We start from the raw sequence: 14,799 nt of genomic DNA, 5'->3' as shown, positions 1-14,799 counted from the left end.
AGCTAAATAAAATTGTTCTGGCCCAGAACCAATAGGAAACGATGATAAATCAACAAGAGAGACTTCAGGTACTTAAAAAAAGGGAAGAAAATATGATGGAGCATATCTGTCCTTGGGCTTAACCAGGTAACAATCAAGTAATAGTAATAATCATCTGATACTATGAAGTATGAAGCCAAACAAGTTCCACCACCACTTTTCATCCTGAACACTAAGAAAAGCCTGTTGGTTACTTCAGAAATAAACTACCAGATGATCATATATAGCAGAGTTGTTGGACTAAAGCAGCATCTGTCTCATTAAAAACTCAGCTCACCTGAAGTAGTTTGCAGAGATTCCTAGTTTAAACTATTTCTAACCACAGCAGAGGGACGGATAATAATACTCACACCGACACAATTATAACAACAGTGAACTACACTGCAGCCACAAAACTGCTAATGCATTTCTTAGTATGTTTGTGACAGTGGGGGGGGGCTTGACATTGTTGCATCTGCCCTGCAGAACAAGTTTGGGAACCACTAGCTTAAAGTACCAAAAGATGTCAGATTATTTGATTTGTCGAAGCAGAATATATGAGATTCAACATTAAATCCCAGTGAAACATTTTTTTTTTTGGGAGAAGTGTTTCTACTTCTGTGTGTTTGACCTCAAAAGAAGTATTTGTTCTTCAGATTACAAGCCCAAAGCTGCTCATTAGGAATATATAGATCCTACACTTTTCAGATTTATTACTAGTACCATTGTCCTTGTTTTGTTTTTTCACATCTGGACAGTATCGGCAACGTTTACTTACGTTCACTGCGCAACCACAGTGAAATAATAGCTTGACTAATTTTGCCTTGCATTCGTGTCCTGCAAGGCTTGATGCCATGGAAGTATGCAGGTACTTAGAACACAGCCAGATTCATTTGATTATTCACAATTTTTTAGGTAAAAATAAATCTTCCATGGAAACCTCCGATCCTGATCAATCAATGCAAATGTGTTGGTGTGTAGGGATTTTAACTCTAAAAAAGATCCCAGTTTATAACCAATGAAATCCATCTTGGTGAGGTCGTTTCTGGTCTCACTCCGCTGACAAAGGCATGATTGAAAAATAAAAATAGAAGGAAAAAAAAAAAAAAAAAACCTTGTTGGCAACAAATCTGGACACAACTGGACACCAAGATGGAAATAAAGCAAAGTCCTCTAATGTGCCTCTTTATTTAAAGAAAATAAAAACGTCATTTAATCATCCTCCCAGGCCAAACGAGGTTTTTGCACCTCCAGTCACTTCACTTTCTTTCGGGGATAGACGTGTACTGTAGCAGAAGAAAAGGCTGATGCTGTTTGTACAAGAAGAGCTCGTCTTGTTGGGTGCTGCTCACACATTCATAGTGCCTGTGCCATAAAGTATGGCTCCAAAGGACCAAAGAATTACTAATATTGCACGCTCTCATTTATTCATCTCCATTCTAAACATGCTTTCCTATGTGTGTATGTATACATATTTACCGTATACATACATAGGTATGTACACCTAGGCACACACATAATTAAACATGTATAATTGTACATATATATTTATATAGACCTATAAATTTACATGTACATACATTTATAAAATTTTACACACAACAAGCACTCATCCTCTCATACGCGCACGCGCACACAATGCGTCTGTGACTCTATGTTTGTTTTATGTACACATGCGCACAGGCACACACTTCAGTATAGTTCTCAGACACACTTTATATCAAGAAAAAAAAAACAAAACAAAGCAAACAAAAGAAAGAAAAGAAAGTTGGTTCCTATTAAAACAACACCAGGTTGCAATTTGGACACTTTAAATGGATCTCCAATGTTTGTTTAAAGCTGTGAAATTAAAAAAAATATATATATATAATAAAAGGAAAAAGAAAAAAAAAAAAAAGGCATGGCGCTGCAACATCTGGTCTTCACTGCAGGTAAGTGGTTAATTTGCATAATGTATACAGGTTTTTAGGATTTTTTTCGCTATTTTTTTTATTTTTTACTAAACAGCATTTCCTCTTCTTTTTTTTCTTTTTTTTTTTATAAACCAGAAAAAACTAAACTCTACAGAGAAAGGTCCCCACCCGCAGTCTTTCGCTGCAGATAGAGTTTGACATCAAGCTGTACAGCGCAGTCAAAAACATACTTACATCTGAGCTCATTTACAGGTACAGCCATAATCAAGGCACAAAGATCTACAAGTAGATTTGTTTTTCTTTCAATTAAGTTGTACAAAATAATATTACATTTTACAGTCTGTACAGGATAATTCAACCTTGCACAGTGTACAAGTTAACAAAAAAAAAAAAAAAAAAAGAATACATATTTTTCTCTCCCGCCCCACCCCTCCCCCCCTCCTCCCCATCAATATCGCTAAACTAAGGATGGTCTGTGTGGAAAAAGGACGCAGGTCCGAGTCCGTGGAGGCAGCAGGGCTAAGGTGCAGAAAGCTCAGTCCCTTTTCCGTCATTTAAATCAGTCTTCACGTCGCCGTAATTTCCCGCCCCCTCCCCTTTTAATTTCTCGCTCCACATGTCTCTCGGCTGCTCGATCCACCCTGCAGCTCGGCAAGCTAACATTGTGACAGGGTAATAAATATTGTGATGCTACATTGTGTGTATGCTTCCTCTGGAAAAAAAACAGCAACAACATCCAAAAAAAAAAAAAAAAAAAGTTATTAAGGAACCTGATGCAAAGTGCATTTTCATCTCTTCATCCGCTTGATTCCTCTCCGTCCACTAGATGCGAGGCGGAGTGGAGGAGGAAGAGGAGGACGAGGGGGGTGAGAAGGGGGGGGGAAAAAAGAAAGGGCAGCAGAAAGTCATGGTGGCACCAGCTTTAACTGGCGGGTGACATAAAAGCATATACACGCACATACGCTCGCTCACATGGCATTCCTCCCTCTCTCCAGTACACACACCGCCTCTGCACGGAGGTCCTGCAGGTGTGTTTTTTTTGTTTCCACACCCATCAGTCCAGGTCCAATGAGAAAAAGAGGAAAAAAAAACAGGACACAAAGGGACAAAAACAAAAACAAAAAAAAAAAACCCATCAGGAGGTAGCCCAAGGCTTAGTGGAATGACAAAAATCAAGGCATTCAAAAGGAAGGACTCAAAGAAAAGTCTAAAAAAAAAAAAAAAAAATTGAAGACGCGGCATACAACAAACTTTGTTCCCCAACCTTTCTTTTACATTGGAGAAATGGGGATGAATCCAAAAAAAAGGAAAAAAGTAGTACAAAAAAAAGGAGGGAAAAAAAGTTAAAAAGAGGAAGAGGTTTTGACACACTTCAGTAGTACTTCATAGTCCTCAAGAGGAGGGATGGTCTCAGGGTCTCTTTAGGAGATGTGGGGTTAGGATGAGGAGGAGGAGGAGGAAGGGTTCATCAAGGATGCAGAATGGTGGAAAAAAGAACACAGGACAGACTGGATGGTCTCCCATCCATCACAAGAGTTCATACTGCCGCAGGTGCATTCTCTGGATGATGTCCCGGCAGTCGTTGAACACCCGCCGGATGTTCTCTGTGTCCACGGCGCAGGTGAAGTGGGGGTAGCAGTAGTGTCTGCCATCGCCGCTCGCAGTGCTGATCCGCTGGAGGGGGGGTTAAAACAGACATGAGGTGTCAGGAAACAATAAGGTGGAAAGTTTCATCTAAGTTTTATGGTGCGGTGTACTGCTGCTCGTTTGATTTCTTTGTACGTACATCAAATAAGACCACTTCCTGTCTCTGTGACTCAAAACGTGAGTCATACGAGCGCTTCACTGTTCCTCACGCAAAAAGTGAGCAGAGTATTTACATTTACAGCAAACCGTCCAGATCACATCTTTACAAAGTAAAGGTAAAACTGCTTCAGCTTCACTCTGTTCAACATGAGAGTCCTCCCTTCATTTAAAGGCTGGAAAATTCCAGGAAAATAATAATGATAAAAAAGAGGAATAACCGCAACTAAATACAGCATCTTGACCACAAATAGGTATTATCTGTTAGGCAGCGGCAAAAGTACAATGAAAGACCTAAACTTGAGAAATTAAACTGGACTTAGCTATCATTTAGCACTGGTGTCATTATTGTTAAATGTATGGAAACCATTATCATTGTGGCTAAATCATGGGAGACAAGCATGGGTTCTTTGCAAAAACCGGGAACTAATGTTTCACAGTCTAATAAGGTACTAAAAGAACTAGAAAACAAATCGGTAATGATATAGATAATGATGGTATTTGAGTCTTACAGTCATATGTAACCATGGGAACAGCATAGACGTGTAGAAAACAACTACATGATCTCTATTCAAAGATCAGGTTTCATAAAAAGCTATTTTTGTTCACATAATGCAGCTGTATGTTATAATCACAATAATCAGAGCCTGAACAGAAACAGTAATTGTTGTTAAAGGAAGAAAAAAAAAAAGCACAGTTGCTAATTTTCAGACGACTTGTCCTCATGATGTGGTTTGCATCAGCAGAAAAGGTTCAATGGGTTCAAAGTGACAAAATATGCACAGCTGTGACTACAAGCTACTAAAGCTACTAAATACCAAGTTAGAAATTAATAGGACAGGTCTATGCACGGTTGAACACTGATGAACTTTGGCTCGTTTTAAGAACAGCCCAGACATGTTCTGATGTACTTACAAGAAACTCATCTCGAATGAAGAACTTGGCTCTTGTCACTCTAGGGTCTTCACCAGGTTCAGGAGTTGCTGTAAGGACAGCAGGGTCACTGTTAATACACGTCAAGACAGCAAGATTCAAAGTACATCACAGGAAGTTTAGCCGGCACAAACCTTCATTTGGTATGGTGTAGCGAGCATATTCAGGGAAGTAGTCTTCAATTTTGGATTTTCCAGCTAATACTTTCTCAGCCAGCATGTCCTGCTTGTTCAAGAATAATATGACTGATATCGTGCGTAACCATCTGGAACATAAGAGACAAACATCAGCCAGGAAACAGCGATACATAATTGCACAGTTTCATGTAATTTATGGTTACTGTGGCTCAAAGTGAAGACGAGAAAGACTTGAGATCAGTCAAATGCAATTCCCAAAATGAAAAGGAAATCGTTCATCACTGATATGAAGTCAATGTGAGGACCAACATGTTTTGGCTGTGGGTTCTACTAAGAACCTATTCCATGAAAAAAATAGATGCCGTACTGAAACTTCAGCTGGCGTGTGACTGCAGCGCAACTTGATACCGCCAGTGCTTTAATCTGTTAACATAGGAACGGAAATTTTAAAAAAGGACATAAGTCATGAGCATTTTACATGCGCAGCTGCTGATGCGTAGCCAGCATTAAAGTCATGATGCCAACCTTACTCGATCAGATATTCTAACACTTTACCACATGCAAGCAAATCTTCACGAGTAAGAGGCCAGTAGGAGTTCTTTATCACGCCACCTGATGTCAACCATCATCTCATCCTCATTCGTAGAAACAGTCTAAATGTTTTAAGAGCTGTAGGAATTAAAAGGGTAAGTAAGATGCACAAATGAAAACTACTGAAGTGAACCACTGAAGCTTTTGTTTGGCTATAATAAGCATGAGAGGACAATGATAAAGCAGAGCCATTCAGGAATTTAAAATTGAGCTGTCAAACAATTAAAACTTTTAATCTGAATAATAACAGGATAGCAGCAGATTAATTACATTTCAAAATGTAAACATCTAGCTTCCAATCTGCTGAATGCGAAGTGCTGAACCTGAAATTACATTCTCAACAAATGCATGTTTAACATTGAGATGGTGCTTTGTGAAATTAAAACTCCTTCCTGCTTTGTCTGCAAATGGCAGCATTTTCATGGAAAGTTCTGTCATGAAAATGGTCAAATTCTTCACAAACAGGATAAACTGGTTTTTGGAGGATTCAGTTCACAGACAAGACGAGGTTTGAGCCAAGGGCTCAATGAAAACTTCAAAAATAATCAGAAATCCTTTCTACGCGATCTTTCCAGCTTAAACCAGTCAGGCACGTTACCACTGACTGTCATTCAGGCCGTCGGGTCCCATTAAAGTGTTTTGACTATGTTTACTAGGTTTGTGTTAGAACTAAAGTTTTCTAAAAAAGATGTTAACATTTCCATCTGATGCCGTAAAAAGCTTTTCCTCTATCTGCAGCATGAAGCAGCTCTAACTTCCTGTTTTGCACTTTTTCAATTACAAGTGAAGTCCTCCATACAATGTCTTGTGTTTGTCACTGATGAAGCCAGATTGGTCTTCGTCAATCAATTTTGCCATAAAGAGTTTAAGTCTTTCACATATTTGGATTTTTGCTCTGGTATACGAAATAACCCTGTTTATGTGTTAATAAAATGTAAATGCTAATTCTGCAAATTAATATCTTTGCTCTCACACATTAATTTTGACAACCCTCATTAAAAAAGCAGATTCTGACCCACCTGTTGTTCCAAATACTGCGGAAGAGGTCCAGAGCTTCCCGTAGCCTGTTGGTGTTATTGTCTTCCCTTATTACCATGTTGTAGCTGCTGCTAGCCACCACGAAGATGATAGCAGTGACGTCTGGAAAAGAGCCGAGGGTTAATGTTAGAAAAAAAGAATAAAAAAAAGGAATGATGATGACGCATTATGATGACGCTGCCAAAAAAAGAAGTATGAGATGTGCTAGGAGGAGTGTGGGTCACAGGATGGCTGAAAGTCTTACCGTTAAAGCACTGGATCCATTTTCTCCTTTCATCTCTCTGGCCTCCAACATCAAACATGCTGTGAGGGAGACAAAATACTGGGTCAGACTCAGATGCAACACACTCGCTGCTGCCCTCTTGTGATCACAGACTGATGGCACCAGGTCTCATAATACGGATGTAACATTAGATCAGGGGGATCTGGCTCCTGTCCTCGAAGGCAACGGTCCTCCAGGTTTTCCATGAATCTCTGGTCCATCACACCTCACTTAAATTAATGAGTCATTATGAAGAACTTGGTAGGCTGCTGGAGCCGTTTAATCTCACTCTGGTAGCAGGAATACACTGAAAATTGACAGGACAGCAGCCCTCGAGGACCAACGTTGGATACTCCCTGACAACATTATCACCACATGCCTGATAAGTGCACTTCTGATCTCAGATCTGCTTTCAAAAAGATTAATTTGACATAAACAGACAAAATACAGACACGTGAACAATCAATAAATGATTAATGAAATAACAAACAAAATCAATTATAAGGATGGTGGCTCGCATGACCCTGGCTAGATATTTGGAAGTCATGACAACTGAACAATGAAACACCCAGAGGGAAATCTTGACCCGCATATTTTTTTCAATCATTCAGGATGATATAATGTGACACAAAGGCCTGTTTCAGATAGTTGAATGGGACTGTTGTGTCTGCGACAGCGGAAATGCATCATGTCATCAAAGCGTTTACTCTAACTTTTATCAGCTGCTCTTATAACTGCAGCCATTGGTAAATAACTGTCATCTGGCTCAGAAATCACACTGGATTGCTTTTATATTAAAAGTCACCTCGATGACGTGCTTTTCACCCCCCAGTTCCAGCTGTCAAGCAGGTTTTGGCTCAGTGTTTTGTTGGAGAAAACTCTTCCGTTAGAAGGAACAAACTTATGACATTTCAGGCTTTTAACACGAGGCCAAGGTAAATATAGCAGGAACGCCCAAGAGGGCATTCCGGTCTGATTTATCCTAACAGTGATGCAAAAGGGGGGCACAGTCAAATGTTAAAAAAAAGAAAATTACTGGAAAATGCCTCGAGAGGCTCCTTTTCAGAAGTGGGTGACAAAAGTTTGGAAAAGTTGCTGCATAACAGAGAACGTAATAGTGAATGTTAAAGAACAATGTTTCTTTATGTGGGACATGAATAATTCATTCATAGAAGTGATAGAATGAGCTGGAAGTGCATTGATTGCATTGATTTCAATGTGGCAGTGATGCTTTGTTATTTCTGGCTTTTTTTTTTTTTTTTTTGGTCTATTTTTAAAATAGTCGCTTGAAAGTTTTATTTAAAGTGTTTGCCACCATTGGCATGGCATAAGAAGACCAAAATGATAAGTCAATCAATGAACCAGTAAATTGCTAAGAAACATTTAGTATGTTTATGTACTTACTGGAAAAAGATACTTACTGAAAGTTCACTTTGTCTACTTGGAACCTCGTCTCGAAAATCCCTGAAGTTAACACTCGGCAGCGTAGCAGGTCCTGCACATCAGGGAGACAATAAAATAACCCATTCAGAAACATAGAAATAAATAAATAAATGAAAATGAGCATTGAGCAGATAAGCAGAAGAACGGACCTGGTCTGTTGGTGTGTAGTCGCTCTGTCTTACAGAGTCGATTCTGTCCAGGAAACTGTGACGAGAGAGACAGGACAGGTTTAGATTTTTCTACTAGATCCAAACATTTGATTAGGCTGTGGAAAAATCCAAATACATAGAAGAAAAACAAACTAAAAGAAGAATTGCGCTACACAAGGAGACAAGGAAAAACTGCCTGCATGAATATTCAGCAATACGCAAAACCAAATTACTCATGGCAACCCACAGCGTATCTCACAAAATTTAGTCACTTTCATGCAAAACCAATGCAAAAACTAAAATGTACATTTACGTAAGCCCACCCATGAAGTGCAGCTATTATCACCAGTTTGATCCCCATGTCTGAGTCCATGAGGAGACCTGGAAGGCCAGCGTTAAGACAGCTGCATGCCACAAGAGGGCAGGCATGCTCAGTCTGGGCTATTTTGGTCTGTCTCTAGCCAGAGTGATTACATAAGGCGGTTATTGTGGAGGTTAGACAGCTTGCTGTTGCCATCTCTTCACTACAGAGAGAGCATGTGCAGCAGTGGAATCAGCAGCAGCAGCAATGGCAGCAGCTGGGCCTCTCTGCAGCACAGCGGGCAGGCTTGGGACACCAAGGCTGGGGACACACGGTCACACAGGCCTCTGGATGATCTGGATAACTCCAAGAAAAGAGTTCAACAAGGCCACTCCAAGGGCTATGATACATTCTGGCTTAAATATCTACAAATAAAGGCTGATCAGTACAGCTGCAAATGTTGGAAACAGGACAAATGGGTATACAAGTATTTTAAGGTGGTACATTATGATTCATCACACATCAATTTTAATATATTTCAGTTTACTTTACAAAATTAATCTGTCTGTTATTGTAACTGACTGAGTAATGAAGTAACAGATCATGGTTGGAAATTAACTAATTCTGCAGCACAAAAGTCTTAGGTAGGAACATATCACTCTTATTAACTCTTGCAAGGTAGTCTAAATAACACAAAATTATCTATTAATTCAAAGTAAATAGGCAATTATTGTGAAAATAAACCAGTGAGGGAGATTTAAGAGTGGCAGCATTCATAAAAGCTAGAAATTATGAGAGTCTTTGTCATGATTGAGGGCTATTCTTTGTATTTTGGATGTTTTAGATGCCATTTTATTTTATGACTTGAACCAGACAGGACAAAAGAATAAATGAGCATATCAATCCATAAAAATAGCAACTGGAGTGCTATATGTTACTCTGCAATATTCTCAGAACACAAACTACAGCAGGCAAGTTTTTCCGGCAGATGAAAAGAGACAGGCAGGTGTTTCTGGAAATTATGACACATACATGGACTAAACAGGGTCATCCTCTCACCACGGTTGATTTTCTAACCAAACCATCTGCAGTTTCAGGATGTCACCAGACAGACAACAAAGCTGCAGCATACAGGAAACCTGATGCACAGGAGATCGGCGTACACGGTTAGGGTTTCTGTCGGGTACAACTTGTCACTTCATTTTCACTTCAGTCCTAAAAGTAGCACACTAACACACCCAACTAGGATTAAATAACTGAGAATGAATGCTGCATTATATAAACCATTAAATAACAGCCACGCTGCTCATGTGCTCTGACAATGTTTTCATCACACTATTTCTGCCTTACACAGTCCACATGAAAGGAGAAGTAACGCTATTTCTAAAAGAGGACTCAACTTTCTCACACTAATTTCATGAGATCCACTGTATCGAAGAGCAAAGAGGAAAGGAAGGTGACATGTAGAAGATTCAAGAATAAATACCATCTCCTTCAACTTGCATGTACTAGATCAATTACTGATTACTATTTATCATTTAAAGTTATTATAACTTGCTCGTCCCACATTAGCAGCGTGAACAGTGTGAAGTACTTCTAAAAATGGTTTATTTATTATTTTACTATACACAACACTATGTACTTATTAACCACACTGATTACTGGTCTAATCCTGTGTGTAAAATTCTCACAATACTTTTCTGTCTTTAACTTACAACCTGACCTTTGGACTGTTGTTACTTTTTGGCTACAATGCAAAACTGAGCGGACTTTTTAGACCCACATTCAGCCTGAATATCAACTTCTCTGCAAAACTTCTGCACCTAAGGAGTTTATCAATGTGATGGAAGCTTATTTATATATATATATATATATATATATATATATATATATATATATATATATATATATATATATATATATATATATATATATATATATATTCTCCTCTTTACTAGGACATGTGTTTTAGCATTTTTGGATAAGTAAGAATAACTTCAGTAATCTGAGACACATAGTGAAAAATTATGCTGTATCTATTAGAGGGAAAAATTAAACTTTTCTCCTCTGATTCTCACCAGTGATTTATTTAACTTCCTAATACCTAGAGTGAGGACCACTGCATTTTATAAAGACAGATAAGTATTTCTGCTGACTATACAGAGCAATTAAGTTTATGGACAGTTTGCAATGGTCTAAAAAGTACGAAATAGATATGGAGAAAAATATGACTAAACCTAGTAAAATGCAGATTTTCAACATTTTTCATTCATTAAAAAAAACTTCTAAAGAATTCTACTTCCTCAATGGTTACTCAACTGATTGATTAACTCTTTACTCTATAATCAGTGCATTTAAGTAAAAAAATAGGGGGAAAAAAGATTTGTATCAATATTTTTTGCATTTATGTGTGACAAAGTAATTAGTAAATGTTGAATACTGACAAATAAAATTCAATAAGAGCTATGCAATGAAAAATATCATGACTATACAATATAAAATAAGTAAATAAAAAAGATCATGTTCAAAAAGAGGAAAAAAACATATTTAAGATGATCCAGTTTGCAGTGGTGACTTGTGTTGTGACTTTGAAGTCAAACAATATGAACTCCATTCATCAAATAGTAAAAATAAGTCCATCCCTTCACCAATTAGTGTTGCTCTTTACACAAAACAAACCCATTGCACCGTATTTTACAAGACACAATGTGAAGCTGTGCTTGTCTCGTACGCACATACACACATACATTCACACACAGATCTCCCACAAGCAGACACAAATAAATATTCCGTCACAAAAACACAAACTCCAGCTTTTGCCCCATCACTGCACCAATGTGGGAGTATTTTTAGTCAATGTTCCTTGCAGAAACTTAGCTAGGTTATAATTACTGAGCGCTTTGTGACTGCCATGTGACAGAAGTACTATCGGTAGAGTGTTGGAGATCCAAATATAGTCTCCATACAAGACAAGAATAAATGAAAGAAAAAAACCAGGGTGCTGGATCCAGGAAAAAAAAAAGCACAAAAAGATAACACTGATTACCGTGTAGCTGTCCTGATAATGCCTTATCATTTAAAAAAAAAAAAAAAAAAAAAGCGCTTAACTATAATCATTCTGGCTAAGAGCTACAAATAGATGAGCTGCATTTAACGTCCAGGGAAATGTGTGGTTTGTGTTGTTTTCCCTCGGTTTCCTCCCAGAACCCTTCTCTGTTGGCATCAGTGATCTTTGAGTGATGTGGTTATTTTGTCAAACTTGTGGTTTGAGGGATACCAGGCCACCATTTTTCTATGTGTTTTCAGTATGTGTAGCGTACGTGCATGGCAAAGAATGCTTCAATATTCATGTGTGTTTTAAGTTTGACTGCTTCCACCATGAAACCAAATTAAATGAGCTGCAATGTCTCATTTATCTTTGTCCTCACACACCAGCCCCTCTCCTAAAGAGGCCTCTTAAAGTTCCATGACAGCTTGTTCTGGACTGGCAGGCTGAATGTAGAAGAAATTACTACTGTCTGTCCCCCTCACCGTAGCTCTCTTCTCTGGGCTGGGTTAGCTCTGTATTTAGCCTAAACACACTGTACCGGTCCTGCGGGCCAGTCTGTGTTGCTATGTATAGGCTTTGTTATGGACAGTATCACTTGACTTGGCCTGGTCTTTCTGTGTTGTTTGCCTCATCTTTCCATAAAACACAGACACAAGCATGAATACACACACAGACATGCACAGCTTCAACGTCACCCACACACACACACCAATATGTAGAAGGACTTGATGCTGGGGGCCTCGGGCCTCAGCCCCCACGTGGTGCAGGTCACATGTTGCTGCCCAATGAGCAGAAAAGGGGGCAGAGGGAAGATGATGGCGGACGATATTAAAACACTGCATACTGAAGCTAAGGGACATTTTATTGGAGACTATAATTTCTCTAGTTGGTCTGTTGCTTTTAAAGAGCCACAGAGTTTAAGAAATACACTTACAAACAAAGCAGGTAACGGGACAAAGACGAGCAAAAGAGATCATCAAAACAGCATTAGCAAAAAACAGCCACTTCAAGACAGTCAAAAGACAGTAAAAAGTTGCAGTAACACTTGGATAAAGCAGCAGACAAAAAATTCTCCTCAAACAAACGGCAAACCTTCCCACCAACAAACAGCACCCAGCCTGGTGCTCATTTGATAATTGGGTTGACTTTTTACAAATAGCGGACCATCTTTAATTAGCAGTGCACAGAATCGGATCAATAGTTTCCATATTTTGAGCCGCTCAGGCCAGCATAATGGACTTCCACTTTAGTATCCAACTGACTGGTGACAGTGTTTTAAAACTCAGCAGCAGCACCCAAGCTGGAAAAAGTCCATTTAATTATTATTCATTTTAAAACTAACAGTGAATTACAACAAAGTGGTGCCATATCTGTAAAAAAAAAAAAAAAAAAAAAAAAAAGAGAAAAAATCTCTCTGGATTGGGAAAAGGAAGAATAAATACTAGAGGCACAGCAAAAATTACCAAAACATTTAAAAAGTTTAGATATTCTACATCACAGGTTAATGGATGCAACCAACAACTATTTCCACTGCTGATCAACTTTCAGATTATTTTATTCCACATCTGTTGACTATTTGGAAATCAAATGACAGGAAATATATTTTCACAGCACCCAAACTGATCTATGTCCACATTTATCCATCAGAACAAAATCCCAAAATATTGAATTTACAATGAAAAGTAACAGAAGCAGCAGGAATTTCTGAAGTCTGAATGAATAATTAGGCTGTATCTTAGCAGGTAGAGTTGTCTCAAACTGAGCTTCGCTCATCAGCATCAGGAAAAAATGAGGTGCATAAATAAATTGAAATATATGTCAAATCAGCAGTGTTTCTATGTGTAAGACTTAGGATATATTCACATTGCTGGCTGTAGTTACTCAAATCTGATTTCTTTCATTAATGTGACCTGTATCTGATTTTACTGTTTTGTTAATCCAGTTTGTATCACCCTATAATGTGAATACAGATCCAAACATTTATATCTGAAACTTGGCATGATTAAGGACTCTCATATATGATTTCATGTTGACCGAGTGATATTGTTGTAATCCCACGGCTAGGAATAACCCCATAAATGATAAAAGGTAGCCATCTACTTTCTCTGTAGCCATCTAGCTTTCAGCTTGCTTAATTTAAATAAGGATCATAAGGAGGGTGGAGTCTATGACAGACGTTATCAGGTGAGAGGTGGGGTACACCCTCAACAAGCTGCCTCTTCATCCCAGGCCCAAAATAGAGACAGACAATTTAACAAATTACATGTGAATGAAGGTATGTAATCTGCCAATATGACGTTTTAGTGGGTCATAATGTTAACATGAATTGTTATGATAGTGAACCGTCAAACCTCAGGAAATCAGAGTTGACCAATGTGACTAGTAGTGTGAATGTAGCCATTGAAATTTCCATTAGATTTTACCAACAGTAGGCACCAAGAGTACAATAAAAGCAGCAACACAGACCATCTCATTACATAACAGGAAACTGTCAAACGTAGTGAATGTTACGATACACAGAACCACGTGCAACGCAGCTATGTGAAGGTGGAGCTGTGCAGGATCCTAGTCACCTGGTGGAAAGATCTGAGCCTGGGGTTCAAGTTATCCATCCAAACAGGAACAGTGGGCAGTTTGGGAGATGGATCTGAAACTAGACAAATCCATCAACAGCTCAGTGGGTACTTCCTAAATATAGGAGCAAGAACGGAGACACTCCTGAAAGTCAAACCAAATCTTGTGTAAACAAAAGTGCCTGCTTTATCTCAAGGTCCCCAAATTGCCTTCCAGGGCCGCATCAGGTCGTGGTTTTGAAAGGTGTTGTATATAAAAAAGTAAAATACGTTGTAATGCCCTTTTGTCTCTGCTCAGTGTCTATGTGGTCCATTACATTGCCTCTGTTTAAAACAGACTCAGTCTCCAAATTTGAGCCACAGTAGAACATGTCAACTCTTTCAGGTCTAAACTATGCCCCATATGGAGCTTCTGAATGCAGTTGAAATTGACTAATGGGCTCCTCTAAATAATACCAAAGCCCATTATTGATGCACTATGTCAGCAAATGAATTGTTCCAAAAATAGAAGACAAAGTAAAAATAGTCTAATCAACAGCATCGGATGGGTTTAAATTCTTTTGCCTGTAAACAGCAGCAGCCTCGATGT

The 14,799-nt window shown here is 38.6% G+C and overlaps 1 protein-coding gene across 2 annotated transcripts in view; it reads right to left on the bottom strand.

Annotated features, from left to right (window-relative positions):
• Positions 1-2,831: 2,831 nt before the first annotated feature.
• Positions 2,832-14,799, bottom strand: part of gnal2 (guanine nucleotide binding protein (G protein), alpha activating activity polypeptide, olfactory type 2) — a gene marked incomplete at its 5' end in the record, with an annotated part of 46,333 nt that continues 34,365 nt past the window's right edge. For both annotated transcript variants that reach the window (XM_079244425.1, XM_079244426.1), the window contains 7 exons: positions 2,832-3,605; positions 4,650-4,717; positions 4,802-4,932; positions 6,415-6,535; positions 6,678-6,736; positions 8,117-8,190; positions 8,288-8,342. In XM_079244425.1, coding sequence (XP_079100551.1) covers positions 3,459-3,605; positions 4,650-4,717; positions 4,802-4,932; positions 6,415-6,535; positions 6,678-6,736; positions 8,117-8,190; positions 8,288-8,342 — 655 coding nt within the window. In that variant the 3' untranslated portion in view covers positions 2,832-3,458. The remainder of the gene's footprint in view (positions 3,606-4,649; positions 4,718-4,801; positions 4,933-6,414; positions 6,536-6,677; positions 6,737-8,116; positions 8,191-8,287; positions 8,343-14,799) is intronic.

This window comes from Telmatherina bonti (genome assembly GCF_933228915.1).
Source record: "Telmatherina bonti genome assembly, chromosome: 7".
NCBI classification, from domain to species: Eukaryota; Metazoa; Chordata; class Actinopteri; order Atheriniformes; family Telmatherinidae; genus Telmatherina; species Telmatherina bonti.
The sequence above is the reverse complement of the archived record's forward strand: the minus strand, read 5'-3'. Positions and strand labels throughout refer to the sequence as shown.